At 40.3% G+C, this 21,615-nt stretch overlaps 1 protein-coding gene across 1 annotated transcript in view; it reads left to right on the forward strand.

Moving 5' to 3' along the window:
• Positions 1 to 21,615, forward strand: part of LPA (lipoprotein(a)) — a 107,016-nt gene that overhangs the window by 44,224 nt on the left and 41,177 nt on the right. The window contains 8 exon segments of the mRNA XM_033234283.1: positions 2,739 to 2,920; positions 4,145 to 4,304; positions 7,193 to 7,350; positions 8,583 to 8,742; positions 11,880 to 12,061; positions 13,648 to 13,807; positions 17,543 to 17,724; positions 18,945 to 19,104. Coding sequence (XP_033090174.1) covers positions 2,739 to 2,920; positions 4,145 to 4,304; positions 7,193 to 7,350; positions 8,583 to 8,742; positions 11,880 to 12,061; positions 13,648 to 13,807; positions 17,543 to 17,724; positions 18,945 to 19,104 — 1,344 coding nt within the window.

Genomic DNA, 21,615 nt, shown 5'->3' on the forward strand with positions numbered 1-21,615 from the left:
TTCACAAGAAAATATGGCAAAAAACATCTATTGAGGAACCACAACTACAAGGGAACAGTGAGCTTAATAAAGGTGACAGCACTCACATAGCACTCTGGAATATTGGAGTTTTGACCACCCAGAGAGAAGAGACCTCATTGAAAACCTTGGGCATTCAGTGGAGACCTCAGAAAAGTCAGACTTTATGAGTGGAATTTATATGTTCCTAGAATAAAGGTGGTTCCAGAAAAACCCTAGCAAAGTTGAAAAGCAAATCTCCAAACATTAAAATGGTGTCCTAGTCAATTAACTGCCCTCTAGAAGAAAACTCAACCATCTTTAAGGTGAACAACAACAAAGCTAAGTTGCTGAGCTATGCAATATCCACAGTGTGAGTCCTAAATTTATAACTTTACTACACATAAAAAAGCATTTAGTGTGAACCATAACCAGGAAAATAATCAGTCAATAAAAGCAGACCCAGGAATGATAGAAATGATTTAAATGGCATGAGAATTTGGCATATTGGTATGATAACTGCATTTCTGGATTTAAGAAGACATAAATGTGGAACGTAACCGATATCATATCCAGGGAAAGTAAAAGGATAAAAGAGTCAAATCAAATTAAAGAACTATTAAAAGGTATATCTTAAATGAAAAATTCACTGGGTGGTCTCCCCATCAGGTGAGTTGTTTCCAGAGAAAGAATTAACTGAAAAATAATCCAATAGAATCTACAGAAATAGCTGCACACATACACACACACACTGGCGCATGTGCACACACAGAGGAATACATAGCAATGCTCAATGTGTTTTACCCTAATAAGAGCTTTTGTGATATATGATTGAAAAACTCACACAACTAAAGAGAGGAACAGACAAGCCCACACTCTGAGTTAGAGATTTTCTTGATTCTCTCACTATGGTTATAAATCTTTCCCAAACACAACAGGCTAGAACAAATATACAAAAAATTAGACATAATATCTTTGTTCTTAATAAAAACGTCGACCTATTTAACACTATACCAAACTACAGAATACATGTTAAAGTGTGCATGGAACATTCACTGAGGTATACTCTACACATGGCCTTCCAGCAAGTCTCCATAGATTTGAAAGAATTAAAGTCATAGAGAGTGTGTCCCTGAACACAACAGAATAAAGTGAGATAAGAATAATGAAAAGTTTGCTGTCTTCTCAAATATTTGGGAGTCATACGGTGCATTTCAAAATACTCTTTGGGACAAAGAAGAAATCACTAAGGAATTTAGAAAAGTTTTGAACTGAGTAAGAATATAACACAGTCTATCCAAACTTAGGAGATGCAGTGAATGTCTTTAGGCTTTTACATAACTTTAGATGTTCTTAGGGAAAAACAGAAACATGTAAAAATCAAGATTTCAAACTGCAATTCTCCAAGTGTAGTCTAGAGAAACCTGAAGACCTTTGAGTACCTTCAGAGATAGTCCATGAGGTTAAAAGACTTTGCTATGTCAAAAGTAAGATGCTATTGACCCTTTTTACTTTCATTTTCCAACAAAAGAAGAGTGGAGTTTTCCAGTGGTTACATAGTATGTAATGGCATCATGTCTCCGATGGCTAAGAAAATGGGCGATTGTTGACTTTGAGTGTTAAAAAATTCTCAGTGTTGGTTTCTCATACAATATTCATCTTGTGTTTTGAAAAAGAAAAGCTCTTTGGAATCCCCTGTGAACAAAGACTTTGACAGTTGTTCATCTAAGACCACAGCTTAAATATCTAGATGAAAGAAAGAAAAGGAAGGAAGGAAGGAAGGAAGGAAGGGAGGGAGGGAGGAAGGGAGGAAGGGAGGAAGGGAGGAAGGAAGGAAGGAAGGAAGGAAGGAAGGAGAAAAGAAAGAAAAAAAGAAAGGAAGGAAGAAAGAAAGAAAAGAAAGAGAGAGAGAAAAGAAAGAAAGAAAGAAGAAAGAAAGAAAGAAAGAGAAAGAAAGAAAGAAAAAAAAAAGAAAGAAAGAAGAGCCAAGGAAAGCTGATGGAAAGAAGTAGTCCAAACCAATGATATTCAATGAACAAGAAAAGAGACCAACAAGGGAGTAAACCCATGAAACATAAAGTTGATTCTTTGAAAAGATCCATATGATTGACCACAGTCTGGCTAAACAAATGACAGACCAATGAGGGCGTACAACTATTACCACCTGGAGTAACAGGGGAGAGGCGCCATTGGTATAGCATCTTCCAGGTCTGAAAGCTGAAAAGAAGATTTTGAGAACAGCTGTAGGTGAATAAATTCAGGAACATTAATCATGTGGACCAATTCCTGAGGAAGACAACAAATCAGCAAACCAGATGCTAAATAGATTGTGTAGTACTATAGAGAGACATACAGAGTGGCTGACAGAGAAATATTTGTATGTGCATAAAACAATGTACAAGACACACTTCAAAATCAATCTCAGTTAATCTGGAGGAACGTATTTAGCAGAAGGTGGAAGAAGGGTATCCTGATCCTCTCTTGTACACATTGATGTTCACTCTCAGTTTTCTTATAGAGCACAGACAACTTTGGATGTGTTACAATATGAATGATAATTTGTCTTTGAGATGTTCACAGTTGTTTAGAAGTTGAGGACCATTTGTGCATACTATGGGACCTTTAGTGAAAATATTTCAAAGTCACTTTTTTACACTTTGTTACAGCAAAACTTAGAGAGTACTGGATGCCTCTGTATCTTCTCCCATCTCTGATGACCTGTATTGTTTTGTAATTTGCAGTGGCCTGACCAGGAACTACTGCAGGAATCCAGATGCTGAGATTCGCCCTTGGTGTTACACCATGGATCCCAGTGTCAGGTGGGAGTACTGCAACCTGACACAATGCCCGGTGACAGAATCAAGTGTCCTTGCAACTCTCACAGTGGTCCCAGATCCAAGCACAGAGGCTTCTTCTGAAGAAGGTAGGAAGTCTGTGGCCATACAACCACACCCTAGGACATAGGGATGAAAAGAGTTGCAAAATCTCAGTGATATAGAAGCCTTCCATACTCACACAATTCCAAGTAGAATGTGGACTCAGGGTCAGCCACTGGGAAGGAACACTCAGTGCCTTCTCTGGGAGAACCAGAGCTGTGATGTTTAATACCCTGTGAGAGGGTGGTGTCTTTAGGAAGGGTGCAGGCCCTCTAGGGCACTGGACTTACCACTCCCCTTGTTATTCATCAGATCATTTTAGTATCATAGCCAGAAGGATATTCTAACATTTTGCCAAATTTGTGAAGATTTACCAAGCTCATGATAAGCCTTTCCTGATATTTCTTCAAATAGGCAGTGTTCATTACATCTTCGGCTTTACAGTTGCGGAGGAATGTGGTTTTTGAGTCTGTCATCCTTGAGGTACCTAATAAGACTTTTCTTAGTTCCATATACTTCTGGGTCCAGGTAGAAGTACATAGCCAACAAATGCTCCATCGTTCTGGCCTACCTCCATCTTAGGCAGGTCCTGCACAACTAGGCTTTGATGGGCGGGATCGCTCAGTGTTCTTGCCCCTCCTTCTCATGGAACATGTATCTACTTTGAAAAGAAGAGTAGCAGATGTCTACTTTGTTGCAATGCAGAATCCTGGGCCAAAGATACCCCCTCCCTCCAAGGGAATAAAATTTTGGCCAGTACCCCTCTCTGAGAGACAATGTATCTTTGCCTACAAGTCCTAGATGCAGGACTGCTTCCTGCCCCATCTTCAAGAAGCTGAAGACTTTGGCTCTGGAGGATCAGCAGTCTAGGGAAATGTGTGATGGTTTCATGTTTGCCCCCACTGACAGTCAATCACCACCTACAGCCTGCACAGCCTGATGCATAGCAGTCTAGTCTCCTGCCTTATTCTCAGGAACACCCAGAAGATGTCTATGCTAAAGAGCATGCACATGAGTGCAGTTTTGACTGGTAGGCACTCTGATCTTTCCTTTGGTGCCCATGTTTTAAAGGAAATCTTTCTAAGAGCTCATTAAAGTTCTACAATGCTATGAATCTTTGGGTTTTATTGGTATGTCCTTCTACCTGCTAGTACAGAACAGAGCATGGTAGTCTTTCTCAGAGACAATGGTCCTGTTTGAGTCACAGATTTCTTCTCTTGCTTCTGTGTTCTAGAAATTACTCAGCTTGATTTTTCCTCTTTGAATTTCAGCACCAACAGAGCAAAGTCCCGAGGTTCAGGACTGCTACCATGGTGATGGACAGAGTTATCGAGGCTCATTCTCCACCACTGTCACAGGAAGGACATGTCAGTCTTAGTCCTCTATGACACCACACTGGCATCAGAGGACAACAGAATATTATCCAAATGGGTACGTCCTTGAGTGTTTTTCAAAGAGAGACAGCAGCCCCCTTACATTTCTCTTGGAAGGGCCATGCTTCCAACAAACTTCTTATGACAAATTTATCTCAGATCTGGAATATTGGGTAGAATGTCTCAGGCTTCTTTCTCCAGGCACAGTGTCTGAAAGAAGAGAAATGTCAGGCCAGCTCTCTTTTCTCATAGTTGACTGAAGCAGGAAGATATCTGAAGGTGGTGAGGTCTCATGAATAGAAAGCTCAGGAGAACACATGGTCACGTGCTTAGAAATAGCACCATTTCACAATGCCTACTAAAGATCAATGCAATAGTTCAACCAGGGATTTCTGTCATTCTAATCTCCAAGCCCTGAAGTGAAGGTTGTGTTAGCCATGTTCATCTTGGGCAACAAGTAAAGGATATCTATGTCAACATCCAGATCTTCCTATCACTTTCTCTTCTAACCTGTACAAACACACTGGGTTCTGAGAATAAGGTATCTGAAGAGCTATGTGTTGCCAGCACATGAGCAAAAGTAGGAAGGCAGCTGAGAGTCAGGAAGTATAGAGATTCTAAAGAGTTACACATGCAGGAAGATGGACAGAAACCCAGTTCTGACCATGTCAACGTTTCTGCCATGAAGGACTATCAAATACATGGGAAAAGTGTTTTCACAGGTGGGACAACAGACATGATAGGCCTGAGAGAATTGAGAAAGGGAATCAAAGGAGATCAACCATATCATGTCCCTGGCACCCTTCCTGGAGACCCTTGGAGGGCAAGTAGATGGAGCCCAGCTAACCACAGCAGTCTTGCTTAACTGAGGAGAGAGACTGGAGTTTGTGATGCCTTAGGCATCTGGCATCTTCTAGGCTGGCTAAGAATGAGAAGGGATTTGTGGAGGAAAGGAGTTCCAAGAATATGCACAGAAGTCTTCTCAAGGCTTTGACTAAATACAAAACTGTGTATGCACAGGGAGAGTTTTCACAAAGACAGAACAATGAAGAAAAGCTACCAGGGAAAGAACAACTGCAAAGGAACAGTGAGCTCAATGGAGATGCCAGAGCTCACATAAAACTGGAAGATATTTGAGTTCTGACCACTCAGAGGAGAGACACCTCAATGAACATCTTGGGCATTCAGTAGAGGTCAAAGAAAGCCATACTTTGGGAGTAAGATCTTCGGATTCCTAGAAACAAGGTGACTCCAGAAACACTCCAGCAACTCTTCTTCCAAACCAGTCTAAAAGGATCCAAATGATTTCTAAGTAAATTAACTGCTTTCCAGAAGAAAGTAAACTCAACCCTCCTTAGAGGTAATACAACAACCCTATTGTATTAGGAATGAATACAAGTTGCTCAGTTATATGACATCCCCAGTGTGCATCTTCCGTTTAAAAATTTACTAGACCCAAAATAAGTTTTCACTGTGATCCATAACTGGAAGAAAAATCACTCAACACAAATAGACCCAGAAATAATAGGAATATGGCATTGGCAAGAACATTCAAAAGCACCTCTGAGAACTGTATTTCAGGAAAATGTCAGCAAGAGCTGACCGTGAGATAAACAAATGCATAATATCAGAAAAAAAAGAATTGAGTAGCCAAATGGAAGTTTAAAAACTGAGAAAAGGTATACTGTAATGAGGAATTCACTGGATGGCCTTATCATCATCACTTTAGACATTATGGTAGGAAAAGTGAACGAGAAAATAATTCAATTAAAGTTAGACAAACCACAAGACAGACACAAATACACATACATACAATGACTGAACCAATTAATCAACAGAGCCTGAAGGACATCTAGGAAAACATCCACACATTTAATATATGTGTTAGGCAAGTCACAGAAGGAGAGGAAAAAGATGTTGTGACAGAAATTATACTTGAAGCTGTGATGGCTGACAAATTTCCAAACATACAGAAAATGAGAAACTCAGAGTCATGAAGCTCAATGACTCACGTATAGATTTTTAAAGAGCAAAACTCTGATTTACTGGGGTATATCATAGTTAAATTTTCTGATTTCAAAGCTAAGAAAAAAAAAAGAGGGGATTCCTATGAACAAACATTTTGACAGTTGATCTAAGACCACAACTTAAATATCTAGGCAAGGAAAAGCAAATAAGACCCAAGGAAAGAGGATGGATAGAAATAGTCCAAACCAATGACATTCAGTGAACAAGAAAATAGACCAAAAAGGGAGTAAATCCATGAAACAGAAAGTTGGTTCTTTGAAAAGATCCATGTGATTGACCACAGTCTGGCTAAACAGATGACAGACCAAGGAGGGAGTACAACCATCACCATCAGGAGTAACAGGAGAGAGGAGCCATTGCTATACCATACTCCAAGTCTGAAAGCTGACAAGAAGATATCGAGAAAAACTGTATGAGAATAAATTCATGAATATAGATCATGTGGATGGATTCCTTAGGTAAACAACAAATCAGCAAACCAGACACTGAATAGATTGTGTACTCCTACAGGAAGACACACAGATAGCCAGACAGAGAAATATTTGTATATGCATATAACAGTCTACAAGGCACACTTCAAAATCTCTCAGTTAACCCAAAGGAATGCATTTTGCAGAAGGCAGAAGGAGGGTATTCTGATCCTTTCTTGTACACATTGATGCCCATTGATCAATGGGTATGTCTTTGAGTACGTCTCTCAGTTTTCTTATGGAGTATAGACAACTTTGGATGTGTTACAATAAGAATGATCTGTCTTTGAAATGTTCACAGTTGTTTAGAAGTTGAGGACCATTTGTAATTGTTACGGGACCTTTAGGGAGAATATTTAACACTTTGTTACAACAAAATGTAAAGGATGTCTGGTGCCCTTGTATCTTCTCCCATCTCTGGTGACCTGTATTGTTTTATAATTTGCAGTGGCCTCACCAGGAACTACTGCAGGAATCCAGATGCTGAGATTCGCCCTTGGTGTTATACCATGGATCCCAGTGTCAGATGGGAGTACTGCAACCTGACACAATGTCCAGTGACAGAATCAAGTGTCCTCGCAACGTCCATGGCTGTTTCTGAACAAGGTAAGAAGTCTCTGGCCAGACAACCACACCCTTGGACACTGGGATGAAAAGAGTTGCAAAATCTTAGTGATACAGAAGCCTTCCATGCTGCACGAGAATTTGAATGTGGGCTCATGGTCAGCCACTGGGAAGGAAGCCTCAGCGCCTTCTCTGGGGGAACCAGAGCTATGATTTTTGGCACCCCGTGACAGGGTGGTGTCTTTAGGAAGTGTGCAGACCTTCTAGGGCACTGAACTTACCACTCCCCTGGTTATTCAACAGATCATTTCAGTGTCCTAGTGAAAATGAATATGCTAACATCCTGCCAAATTTGTGATGATTCACCAAGCTCATCATGAGCCTTTCCTGGTATTTCTTCAAGTAGGCAGTATTTATTGCAAACTTCAGCTTTGCAGTTTCAGAGGAATGTGGTTTTTGAGTCTGTCAACCTTGAGAAACCTAATATGAATATACTTAGTTCCATATCCTCCTGGGTCTAGGTAGCAGCACATAGCCAGCAAATGCTTCATCTCCCTGTCTACCTTCATCTTAGGCAGGCGCTGCACATCTAGGGTTTGATGGAAGGGATCTCTTAGTGTTCTTGCCCCTCCTTCTCATGGAACACGTATCTATGTTGCTCTTTGTGAAGAAGGGTAGTGGATGTCTACTTTGTTGCAATGCAGGATCCTGGGCCCAAGATTTCCTGCCTTCCCTTCAAGGGAATAAAATTTTGGCCAGTACCCCTCTCTGAGAGACAATGTGTCTTTGCCTACAAGTCCTAGATGCAGGACTGCTTCCTGCCCCATCTTCCAGCAGCTGAAGGCTTTGGCTTTGGAGGATCAGTGGTCTGGGTAAATGTGTGATGGTTTCATATCTGCCCCTACTGACAATCACCACCTACAAGCTACACAGCCCAATGCATGGCACTCTGGTCTCCTGCCTTGTTCTCAGGAACACCCCGAGGAGATCTTTGCCAAAGAACATGCACGTGGGTACAATTTTGACTGATAGGCACTCTGATCTGTCCTTTGGTGCCCAGGTTTTAAAGAAAATCTTTCTAAAAACTCATTGAAGTTCCAGAATGCTATGGATCTTTGAGTTTTGTTATTGGCTTGTCCATCTGCCTCCTAATATAGAACACAGCATGGTCGTCATTTTCAGAGATGACTGTCCTGTTTCTGTCATAGATTTTTTTTCTCATGCTTCTGTGTCCTGGAAATTACTCAGCTTGATTTCTCCTCTTTGAATTTCAGCACCAATGCAGCAAAGTCCCGGGGGCCAGGACTGCTACCATGGTGATGGACAGAGTTATCGAGGTTCATTCTCCACCACTGTCACAGGAAGGACATGTCAGTCTTGGTCCTCTATGACACCACACTGGCATCAGAGGACCACAGAATACTACCCAAAGGGGTACGTCTTTGAGTTTTCTCTGAAGAGAAACAACCGCCCACTTAAATTTCTCCTGGAAGAGACACGCTTCCAGCTAACTTCTTATGAACAAATTTCTCTCAGACCCAGAATGTTGGATGGAATGTCTCAGGCTTCTTGCTTTGGGCACAGGGTCTGAGAGGAGAGAAATGTCAGGCCAGCTCTTTTTTCTTATAGTTGACAGAAGCAGGAGGATACTTGGAGGTGGTGAGGTCTCATGAATAGAAAGCTCAGGAGAACACATGATCATGTGCTTAGAAATAGCACCATTCTACAATGCCCACTAAAGACCAGTGCAATAGTTCAACCAGGGAATTCTGTCATTCTATTCTCCAAGCCCTGGGGTCTAGGTTATGTTTGCCATGTTTGTCTTGGGTAACAAGTGAAGGACATCTATATTGACATTGAGATCTTCCAATCACTTTCTCCTCTAACCTGTACAAACACACTGGGTTGTGAGAACAAGGTGCCTGAAAATCTATGTGTTGCCAGCACATGAGGAGCAAATGTAGGATGGCAGCTGAGAGTCAGGAAGTATAGAGATGCTGAAGGGTTACACATTCAGGAAGATGGACAGAAATACAGGTCTGGCTATGCCAGCCTTTCCTCCATGAAGGACTATCAAATACATGAGAAAAGTGTTTTCACAGGTTGGACAACAGATATGGTAGGCTTGAGAGAATTGCGAAAGGGAATCAAAGGAGATCAACTCCATCATTCACCTGTCTTCCTTCCTGGACACAGTGTTGGATTGCAGGACAAGCAGATGGAGCCCAGTTGACCACAGTAGTCTTGCTTAACTGAGGAGAGAGACTGGAGTCTGTGATGCCTCACACGGCTGATATGTTCTAGGCTGGCTAAGAATGAGAAGGGGTTTGTGGTGGAAAGGAGCTCCGGGAATACACACAGAAGTCTCCTCAAGTCTTTGGCTAAACACAAAGTTGCATATGCACAGGGAGAGTTTCCACAAAGAAAGAACAATAAAGAAAAGCTACTTGGGAAAGAACAACTGCAGGGGAACAGTGAGCTCAATGGAGATGACAGAGCTCACATAGCACTGGGGGATGTTTGAATTCTGACTACTCAGAGTACTACATTTTGGGCTTTCAGTAGAGACCAAAGAAAGCTGTACTTTGAGATTGGGATCATCTTATTCCTAGAATCAAGGTGACTCCAGAATCAAGGTGACTCCAGAAACACTCCAGCAATCCTTCTTCCAAGCCAGTCTAAAAGGATCCAAATGATCTCCAAGTAAATTGACTGCATTCCACAAGACAAAAACTCAACCCCTGCTTAGAGGCAAGGGACAAATACAAGTTGCTCAGTTATATGGCATTCTCATTGCATGCCTTCTATTTAAAAATTTAATAGAAACACAAGAAGCTTTCACTATGATACATAACTGGGAGAAAAGTCACTCACCACAAACAGGCCCAGAAATGATAGAATTAGTGACATTGGTGAGAACATTTAAAATGCACCTCTGAGAACTGTGTTTCAGGAAAATGTCAGCAAAAGCTGACCATGAGAGAAACAAAAGCAGAATAGCAAGAGAAGAAAAGAATTGAAAAGCCAAATGAAAATTAAAGAACTGAGAAAAGGTACACATCTAATGAAGAACTCACTGGATGACCTTATCGTCACTTTAGATATTATGGTAGGAAAGGTGACCTAGAAAATAATTCAATAGGAGCTACACAGACCACAGGACAGACAGGCAGACCAACAGACAGGCACACACACACACACACACACACACACACACACACACACTGAACCCATTAATCAACAGAGCCTCAAGGGCATCTAGGAAAAATCCACACATTTAATATATGTTTTAGGCAAGTCACAGAAGGAGAAGAAAAATATATTGTGACAGAAATTATACTTGAAGTGATGATAGCTCACAACATGCCAAATATCCAGAAAACAAGAAACTCATAGTCAAGAAGCTAAATGACTCAGGTATAGAATTTTAAAGAACAAAACTCTATGATTTACTGGGCTACATCATAGTTAAATCGCCCCAATTCAAAGCTAAGAAGAAAAAAGCTGGGTTCCTATGAACAAAAGCTTTGACAGCTGTTGATCTATGACCACAGCTTAATAAGACCCAGCTTACATATCTAGGCAAGGAAAAGCAAATAAGACACAAGAAAAGTGGATGGAAGGAAATAGTCCAAACCAATGACATTCAGTGGACAAGAAAATAGACCAACAAAGGAGTAAATCCATGAAATAGAAAGTTAGGTTCTAAGAATGAGAAAACCAAACACCGCATGTTCTCACTCATAGGTGGGAACTGAACAATGAGATCACTTGGACTCGGGAAGGGGAACATCACACACTGGGGCCTATCATGGGGAGGGGGGAGGAGGGAGGGATTGCATTGGGGAGTTATACATGATATAAACGTCATGCACATGTACCCCAGAACTTAAAGTATAATAAAAAAAAAAAAAAAAAAAAAGAAAGTTAGGTTCTTTGAAAATATCCATATGATCAAAGTCGGCCTAAACAGATGACAGACCAAGGAGGGAACATATCCATCACCATCAGGAGTAACAGGAGAGAGGCACCATTGCTTAGCATCCTCCAGGTCTGAAAGCTGAGAAGTAGATATTGAGACCAACTGTATGTAAATAAATTCAGGAATGTAGATCATGTGGATGGATTCCTTAGGTAAACAACAAATCAGCAAATCAAACACTGAATAGATCATGCAGTTTTATAGAGAGACATACAGAGAGCCTGACAGAGAAACATTTGTATGTGCATAAAACAATCTACAAGACACACTTCAAAATCCCTCTTGGTTAATCCAGAGGAGTGTATTTGGCTGAAGGTGGAAGGAGGGTATTCTGATCCTTTCTTTTACACATTGATGTTTTCTCTCAGTTTTCTTATAAACTTTGAATGTGTTACAATAAGAATAATAATCTGTCTTTGAAATGTTCACAGTTGTTTAGAAGTTGAGCACCATTTGTGAGTGTTTTGGGACTTTTAGTGAGAATATTTCAAATTCGCTTAACACTTTGTTACAACAAAACATAAAGGGTGTCAGGTGGCGTTGTTTCTTCTCTAATCTCTGGTGACCTGTATTGTTTTGGAATTTGCAGTGGCCTGACCAAGAACTACTGTAGGAATCCAGATGCTGAGATTCGCCCTTGGTGTTATACCATGGATCCCAGTGTCAGATGGGAGTACTGCAACCTGACACAATGTCTGGTGATGGAATCAAGTGTCCTCGCAACTCCCACAGTGGTCCCAGTTCCAAGCACAGAGGTTCCTTCTGAAGAAGGTAAGAAGTCTGCAATCAGACAACCATACCCTCAGACATTGGGATAAAAACAGTCGCAAAATCTTTGTGATGCAGAAGCCGTCCGTGCTGCACAGGAAGTCGAAGGTGAAGTCATGGACAGCCAATGAGTAGGAAGCTTCAGTGCCTTCTCTGGGGGAACCAGAGCTGTGATGTTGAGTGCCATGTGAGGGATGGTGTCTTTAAAAGGGGTATAGACCCTCTAGGGCACTGGACTTACCACTCCCCTGTTATCAAATGAATCATATTACTGTCCCAGCCAAGATGGATATTCTAACATCCTGCCAAATTTGTGATGATTTACCAAGCTCCTAAGCCTGTCCAGCCCTTTCTTCAAATAGGCAGTGTTTATTGCAGTCTTCAGCTTTACCATTTTGGAGGAATGCCATTTTTGAGGATGTTGTTCTTGAGAAACTTAACATGACTTCATTATATCCGTATTGTCCTGAGTCTTTGAAGCAATACATAGCCACCGAATTCTTTATCTCCTAAGCCTACCTTCTTCTTGGACAGGCTGTGCACACCTAGGATTTGAGGGAAGGGATTTTTCAGTGTTCTCATCCCTCTTCCTCATGGAACATGTATCTCCATTGTTTTTTGATAAGAAGAGTAGTGGATGTCAGCTTTGTTGTCATGAGGGATCCTGGGCCCAAAATTCTCTGTCTCCCCTCCTAGGCTATAAAATTTTGGCCTGTACTCCTCCTCCCTGAGAGGCAATGTGTGTTTACCCGCAGGTCCTAGATGCAAGATCTTTTTCTGCCCCATACCCCAGAATCTGAAGGCTTTTGCTTTGGAGGAGCAGTGGTCTAGGAAAATGTGCAAGGGTTTCATGTACACCCACCACTGACAGTCAATCACCACCTACAGCCTGCACAGCCTGATGCATGGCACCCTGATTTCCTGCCTTGTTCTCATGAACACCCAGAAGAGGGGTAAGCAAAAGACCATCACATGAGTGTAATTTTGAAGTATAGGCACTCTGATCTGTTTTTTGTTTGTTCCTTTTTTAGTTTTCCAGGATTGAATTGAAATATTTTTGACTACTTATTAAATTTATAGAATCCTGTGAGTCGGCTGGGCGCGATTCATAGGATTCTATAAATTTAATAAGTAGTCATAAATCCCAGCACTTTGGGAGGCCGAGACGGGTGGATCACAAAGTCAGGAGATCGAGACCATCCTGGCTAACACAGTGAAACCCCGCCTCTACTAAAAAATACAAAAAAACTAGCCGGGCGAGGTGGCGGGTGCCTGTAGTCCCAGCTACTCGGGAGGCTGAGGCAGGAGAATGGCATAAACCTGGGAGGCGGAGCTTGCAGTGAACTGAGATCCGGCCACTGCACTCCAGCCTGGGTGACAGAGCGAGACTCCGTCTCAAAAAAAAAATTTTAAAAAAAGAATCCTATGAGTCTATTTGTATTCTTTATTCTACATTTCAATTTGCATGCTACTATAGAAGAGTGTAAATTGTTAATCCTCAGATTATTTCACCTTGTGTGTCATAATTTTTTTTCACATGTTTCTCTTTTCTAGGCAATGCCTAGCTTGATTTTCTCTTTTAATTTCAGCACCAACTGAAAACAGCCCTGGGGTCCAGGACTGCTACCAAGGTGATGGACGGAGTTATCGAGGCACATTCTCCACCACTATCACAGGAAGAACATGTCAGTCTTGGTTGTCTATGACACCACATTGGCATCGGAGGATCCCATTATGCTATCCAAACGCGTATGTCTATCATGTTAGCCATAAAAGGAACAATAGTCAACTAAAATTTCTCTTAGCTGGCCCATGCTACAAACTCACTTCCTAGGTCCCAATTTCTCATAGACTCAGAGTTTGTAGCAAAATGTCTCAGGAACCTTCCTATTGAGCAAAGAGTCTGAATGAAGAGAAATTTTAGGATTGCTATATTTCATAACAGTTTGATGGAAGCAGCAGGATATATGGAGGTGGTGAAGTCTCATTAATGTAAAGCTAAGGAGATCAAATGACTAAATGCTTAGACAGAGTATCATTCCACAATGCCCACTAAATATCCATGCAGTCTTTCAACCATGCAATTCTATCATTCTATCCTCCATTCCCTGAAGTGAAGTTTGTGTTTGCCATTTTTGACATGGATCAGAAGTAACAAATTCAGGCTGTGTGCAATGGTTCAGGTCTGTAATCCTAGCACTTTGGGAGGTCAAGGTGGGCAGATCACCAGAGGTCAGGAGTTCGAGACCAGCCTGGCCAACATGGCAAAACCCCATCTCTACCAAAAATACAAAAATTAGCCGGTCATAGTGGTGGGTACCTACAATTCCAGCTACTTGGGAGGCTGAGGCAGGAGAATCACTTGAGCCTGGGATTCAGACTTTGCTGTGAGCCGAGAGCATGCCACTGCACTCCAACCTGGGTGACAGAGCAAGACTCAATCTTAAAAAAGAAAAAAGAAGAAGAAGAAGAAGTAATTAGTGCATATATTTATATATGAGTACTAACCTGTATGAACACACTGGGTTCTAAGCACCAGTTTTCTGAAGGGATATGGGTTGTCAGGAAGAGTAAAAGCAGGAATGCAGATGAAAGTCAGGAAGTAAACAGTTGCGGTGATTAAAATGGGCAGGTACATGGACAAAAAATGCATGTCTGACAAGAACTGGCCTCTTGCCATAAGTCAGTATGAACAATATGGAAAAACTGTTTGCACATGTTGGACAGCAGACAGAACAACCTGAGATAATTTAGAAAGGGAAACAAATAAGATCAACCCCATAATTACTCTTCCTACACTTAAGGGCAAAGAGTTTTAACCAAAGCATTCCACAGCAGTCTTGCTAAACTGGGAAGAGAGACTGGAGTTTTGGTAACTAATAAAACTGATATTTTCTAGGTTAGGTAATAATGAGAAAGTATTTGTGGAGAAAAGGAGCTCCAGGAATACACACAGAAGTCTCCTCAAGTCTCTGCTAAATAGAAAGCTGTGTATGCACAGAAAGATATTCCAGAGAGAAAGGAGAATAAAGAGCAGCTACTGGGGAAAGAGCAACTGCAGGGGAACAGTGAACTCAATGAAGATGCCAGAGCTCACACAGCACTGGGAGGTATTTGAGCTCTGACCAGCCTGAGCAGAGACACCTCATTGAACATCTTGGGCATTCAGCAGAGACCCCAAAAAAGCCATACTTCAGGAGTAGAATTAATGCATTCCTAGAATAAAGTCTACTCTGGGAACACCCTAGAAAAGCTTAGAAACCAAATCTAAAAAGATCCAAGTGATCTCCAAGTAAATTAATTGCCCGTCAGAAGAAAACATAACCTCTTCAGAGGTAAACAACATTAAATCTCTCAATTATATGGTATCCACAATGTGTTACATACTTTTAAAAATTTGCTGAACATACAAAAACCATTTAGTGTTATCCATAACCAGGAGAAAAATCAGTCGATACAAATAGAACCCGAAATGATAAAAATAACAGAATTGGCAAGGAGATTTAAAATGTATGTATCAGAATTGTGTTCAAGGATTTAAAGAAAGCATGAACAAGAAATAAATAAATGGATAATATCAACAGAAAGAAAAATTGTAAAAGGGCCAATTGGAAGTCAAGAACTAAAAAAAGAGACATCTCTTTAATGAGAAAATCACTAGATGGCCTTATAATCATACTAGATAATACAGATGATAAAGCTAACTAGAAAATATTAGGGTGGTACAAACCACAGCACACTCATACAGAGCCTGAGCAGATAAATAAGCAGAGCCTCAAGGACATTTATGAAAATATCAAAATATTTAATATATGTTTAAAGCAAGTCACAGGGGGAGAAAGAGATGTTGGAACAGAAAAAATACTTGAAGCAGTGATGGCTGATGACTTTCTAAATACAGAAAATATGATAAACTCACATAGTCAAGAAGCTCAATGGATCAGATATAGGATTTTTAAAAGTAAAACTGTATGATTTAGTTGGACACATCATAATTAAATTGTCCATAATCAAAGATAGAAAGTAAAATCTTATTTGAAGCCTGAGGGAAAAAGCATACCTTTACATAGAGTAACAGTGACACAAATGACTGATGCCTTCTCATCAGAAACAACACAAATCAGAAACAATAGAATAACAGCTTTAGAGTGGTAAGAAGAAAAAAAGACCAAATCAGAAACAACAAAATATCACATTTAGCATAGTAAGAAGGAAAACAAGATTATATCAGAAACAACGAAATAACACCTGTAGAGTGGTAAGAAGAAGAAAAGATCAGGTCAGAAACAATGAAATAACACACTAAGAAGAAAAAAAAAGATCAAGTCAGAAACAATGGAATAACACCTTTAGAGTGATAAGAAGGAAAAAAAAAAACAGCAAACTTAAACGCTGTGCACAGCAAACAATTCCATTGAAAATGAATGTTATGTAAGTACATATTCTGTCATCCTAAAAACAAAGAACAAATAGAATGTTTCATCAGCAGGATTGTGTAACAAAAGATGTGAAAGAATGCTGTGTAAGTAGAAGAAAAATAATATGAGGATTCTGAGAGGTTGGAGCAACGTTCTTGGGTGGCATAGGGGGAATGCATTCTCCAAGATTCCCCCAGCCTAGGGTCTTCACCTGTTGTGCCTCTTACTGTGTTGTTTTCTGACTCCTCCATAGCCACTTGGCCCCTTCAGATGCCATAGTCTACCTAGCCGTCTCCCTTTATCACCCATTCCTTCAGTGCCAGAGTGGCTGCAGCCAGCAGAGGATGGACTGAGAGCAGGAGAGGAGGTCCTGCCCATGAACCAATCCTAGAGAAGCAACATCCTGCCTGGGAGCTAGTTTTCCAGGGAAGCTTTTATAAGTCTTGTAGAGCCAAACCTCCTTGCTCTGCCAGATACAGTATTTATAGTAAGACTATTTTCATGATTATTTTATATTGCAAATGTAGAGCATTTATGCTACACTATGAGTAGAGTAAGGGGGCTTGCATGGGATATATATAATCTTGGATGTCCTTTCTTCCTTGGGGAAATGTATTTGAGTTCCAACTTACCTATTACTATATAGTCCTATAGAGAGAGATACAAAGAGCTAGACAGACAGAGATACCTTTGTATGTGCATTAAAAAAAATCTAAGATATATACTTCAAAATCTATGTCATTTATTCTGGAGGAAAGTATTTGGCAGAAGGTGAAAGGAGGATATTCTGATCCTTTCTTGTACAGACATGTATTATCTCAGTTTTTATAGAGAGCATATACTACTTTGGAGGTTTTAAAATAAAAATTATAATCTGTGATGTGTCCACACTTGTTTATAAGTTGAAGTTGAAGACCATTTGTGCTTATGGCAATATTATTGTATGTATAATGGGAATATTTCAAAGGTACTTGTTAACACTTTGTTACAGCAAAACATAGAGGGCGCTAAGTGCTCTTGAATCTTCTCCCATCTCTGGTGACCTGTATTGTTTTGAAATTTGCAGTGGCCTGACCAGGAACTACTGCAGAAATCCAGATGCTGAGATTCGCCCTTGGTGTTACACCATGGATCCCAGTGTCAGGTGGGAGTACTGCAACTTGACACAATGTCCAGTGACAGAATCAAGTGTCCTCACAACTCCCACGGTGGTCTTGGTTCCAAGCACAGAGGCTCCTTCTGAACAAGGTAAGATGTTTGTGATTAGACATGTATACACTGGGATGAAAAGCCATGGAAAATCTTACTGATGCAGAAGCCTTCAGTGGTACACTGGAGGGTTGGTTGAGGGTCTGCTATGTGGAGGAAAGCCTCAGTGCCCTCTCTGGGGGATCCAGAGCTGTGATTTTTGGCACCCCATGAGGAGGCAGTGTCTTTAGAAAGGGCACGGTGTCTTTAGGAAGCTCACAGACCCTCCAGGACACTGTATTTACCACTCCCCTGGTTATTAAGTGGGTCATTTCAGTGTCCTAGCCAAAATGGATATTCTAACAACCTGCCAAATATGTGAAGATTTCCAAGCCAATAAGCCTTTCTAGTGATTTCAGATAGACCTTTTTCATTGCAATCCATAGTTTGCAGTCTTTAAGAATGTGACCTTTGAGTATAATATCCTAGAGAAACCTAAGGAGACTGCATTCTTTTTAATTGTCCTGGGGCTACACAGCAGGAGGTTACCAACGAATGCTCTCTCTCCCTGGCCTACCTCAGTCTTTCACAGGCTCTATTCACATGGCTTTGAAGTTAGAAATTTCTAGGTGTTCTTGCCTCTTCTTCTCATGAAACTTGCATCGGCAGTGAGTCTACAGAAGAAGAGGAAGAGAATTCTGCTTTGTTGCAATTCAGGATTCTGGGCACCAGAAGACTCCCTATCTCTCCTCCAAGGGAATAAGTTGTTTGTCTCTAACCCTCCTTGAGAAACAATGAGTCTTTGCCTGCACTCCTAAATGCAGGATGATTTCCTGCCCAAATTTTCAGAAGGTTAAGGCTTTTGCCTTGGTATGAGCAATGGTCTAGGGAAATGTGGAAGGGTCTCATGCCTGCTCCTGACTGACCACCAGTCACCTCCTACAGCCTCCACCAAGGAATGCGTTGCATTCTGGTCTTCTGCCCTGTGGTTCTCATGAAAACCCAGTAGGGATTCATAGGATGGAGCTGCACATGAATGTAATTTCCAGTGTCCAGCATTCTGCTCTGTTCTTTATCTTTAGATTTAAAAATAATGTTTCTTTGAACTTATTAAAATTCTAGAATACTATGACTCTATTGAGTCTTTTCACATCCTTTTGCTACTAGTAGAAAAAAGAATAGTAATAATTTTCAGAGGCTATGTCCAGTTTGTGACATAAATTGTCTCCCATGTTTCTCTGCTCATGCAATTACTATGATTTCTTTTATTTTAATTTCAGCACCACCTGAGAAAAGCCCTGTGGTCCAGGATTGCTACCATGGTGATGGACAGAGTTATCGAGGCACATCCTCCACCACTGTCACAGGAAGGAACTGTCAATCTTGGTCATCTATGATACCACACTGGCATCAGAGGACCCCAGAAAACTACCCAAATGCGTATGTATTTGATTAAAACCATAAGAGGAGCAACAGCCAACTCAAATGTTGGTTAGAAGAGCCATGCTTTAAGTTCACTTCCTAGGGACAAATTTCTCTTAGACTCACATTTTGGGAAAATGTCTCAGGACTTTTGCTTTTGAGCAAAGAGTCTAAGAGAAGAGAAATTTTAGGCCTGGTATATTTCCTAATAGTTTTATGGAAGGAGCAGAATATACGGAGACGGTGAAGTCACATTCATGTAAAGCTCAGAAGATCAAATGACCAAATGCTTAAATACAGTACCATTCCACAATGCCCACTAAAAATCAATGTCATCTTTCACCCATGCAATTTTGTCATTCTAAACTTCAATTCCTGAAGGTTTGTTTGCCATTTTTGTCACGGGTAATAAGTAAAAAAAAAAATTAAGACATATAGATATATACACACACACATCTGAATATTTATATATATGTCTGAATATTTATATACTTATATATAAATTTTATATTTAAATTTTTGTATAAATTTATATATTTTTAATATTTTATTAAAAATTATATTGTTTCACTATGTATGTCTGAGTATTTTTATATATTTTTAATATAACATTTTAAATATTTATATATAAATATTCAAGTATGTAACTGAATATTCATTTACACACACAAATATATATATGTGTGTGTGTATATATGTATACCCATATATATATGCACACATACATACCTGTATAAACACACTGGATCTGAAGCACCAGTGGTCTGAAAGGACATGTGTTACCAAGACATGAAGAGCAAAAGCAGGAAGGCAGATGAGAGTCAGAAAGTACACAAATGCTGAAAAGTAAAATGGACAGGTATGTGGACAAAAAGCAGGTGTAAGCATAACAGTCTTTTGGAAGCAAATGACTATAAAATATATGAAAATACTGTTTTCCCATGTTGCACAACAGACAGTAGTGTATTGAGATAATTTAGAACAGGAGGCAAATGTGTTCAACTCCGTAAGTATTCTGTATTTCATCATGGATTGAAGGGCAAAGAGATGGAGCCCAAGCGACCACAGCAGTCTTGATGAACTGAGAGACACCAGAATTTGGAATTAAAAAGGCAGCTGGGATTTTCTATGCTTGGTAATAATAAGAAAGAATTTGTGGAGATAAAGAGCTACAGTCATGCACATAGAAGTTGCCTCAGTGTAATATAAACCTGCGTATGCACAGGGAATGATTCCACAATGAAAGCAGGACAAAGAACAGCTACTGGGGAAAGAACAACTACAAGGGAACAGTGAGCTCAGTGGAGATGGCAGAGCTCACAAAGCACTGGGAGATATTTGAGTTCTTACCAGCTAGAGAAGAGACCTCATTGCAAATCTTGGGCATTCAGTAGAGATCCCAGAAAAGCCATTCTTTGGAAACAGAGTTGATGTATTTTAAGAGCAAAGTCTACTCCACAAAAATCCTAGCAAAATTGAAAAGCAAGTCAGAAACACCAAAATCATCTAAACATCAATTAGTTGCCCATCAGAAGAAAACTTAACCTCTTCATAAGTAAACAACAAAACCAAATTGCTCAGTTGTCTGGTATCCACAATATGTGACATAAATTTAAAAATTTACTAGACATAAAAAAAGCACTTAGTGTGATCCATAACCAGGAGAAAAATCACTCAATACAAATAGACCCAGAAATGACAGAAATGATGGAATTAGCAAGAACACTTAAAATATACATATGATCATTTGTTCCTGTGATCAAATATCACAAGAGAGGAAAGAGATACTGGAACAGAAAAAATACCTGAAGCAATGATGACTGAAAACTTTCCAAATATGAAGAAAGTAAGAAGCTCACAGATTCAAGAAAATTAATCAATCAGAAATATGATCTCGAAAAGTAAAAATGTATGATTTACTTGGGCAAATCTTGGTTAAATTGTCTAAAATAAAAGATAGCAAGGAAAATTTTATAAGTCAGAGGAAAAAACATTGTTTATGTAGAGGAACAGTTACACAAATGACTGATGCCTTCTCATCAGAAACAATTAAAGTCAGAAACAATGTAGTAACATCTTTAAAGTAATAGAAAGAAGAAAAACCAGAGAGGTGAGGGATCATGGCGGACAGAAGGCAGGACTAGATTGCAGCTCTGGACAGGGCAGCATGCGGAGGCTTGTATTGTTAATTTTAGCCTGATATTGACTGTAAGAACAGACCAGCAATCCTGAGAGGACCCACAGACCCTGTGAAGGAAGCAGGCTGCTCCTGCAGGACCCAGGAGACACCCCAAATACTGAGTGCCCCAACTGCAGAAATGGCAAAGAGGGGGCCTTACTCCTTCGAACACAGCCCCCGACTGGAGAAGCTGAAAGTCTGTTTGCAGGAGAAGTTCCCAACTTTACTTGGAGTTCAGTAAAGTTAGAGAGCTGAGCCAAGTGAAATACAGGGGTAGAGGAAGGAGCAGAGAAGACCTGGGAGCTTGCTGGATTCCCAAGCAGCCCATTCCTGCCTGGCACCACAGGGAT

The sequence above is a fragment of the Trachypithecus francoisi genome, unplaced genomic scaffold, assembly GCF_009764315.1.
Source record: "Trachypithecus francoisi isolate TF-2019V2 unplaced genomic scaffold, Tfra_2.0 Lachesis_group15, whole genome shotgun sequence".
In the NCBI taxonomy this organism is placed as follows: Eukaryota; Metazoa; Chordata; class Mammalia; order Primates; family Cercopithecidae; genus Trachypithecus; species Trachypithecus francoisi.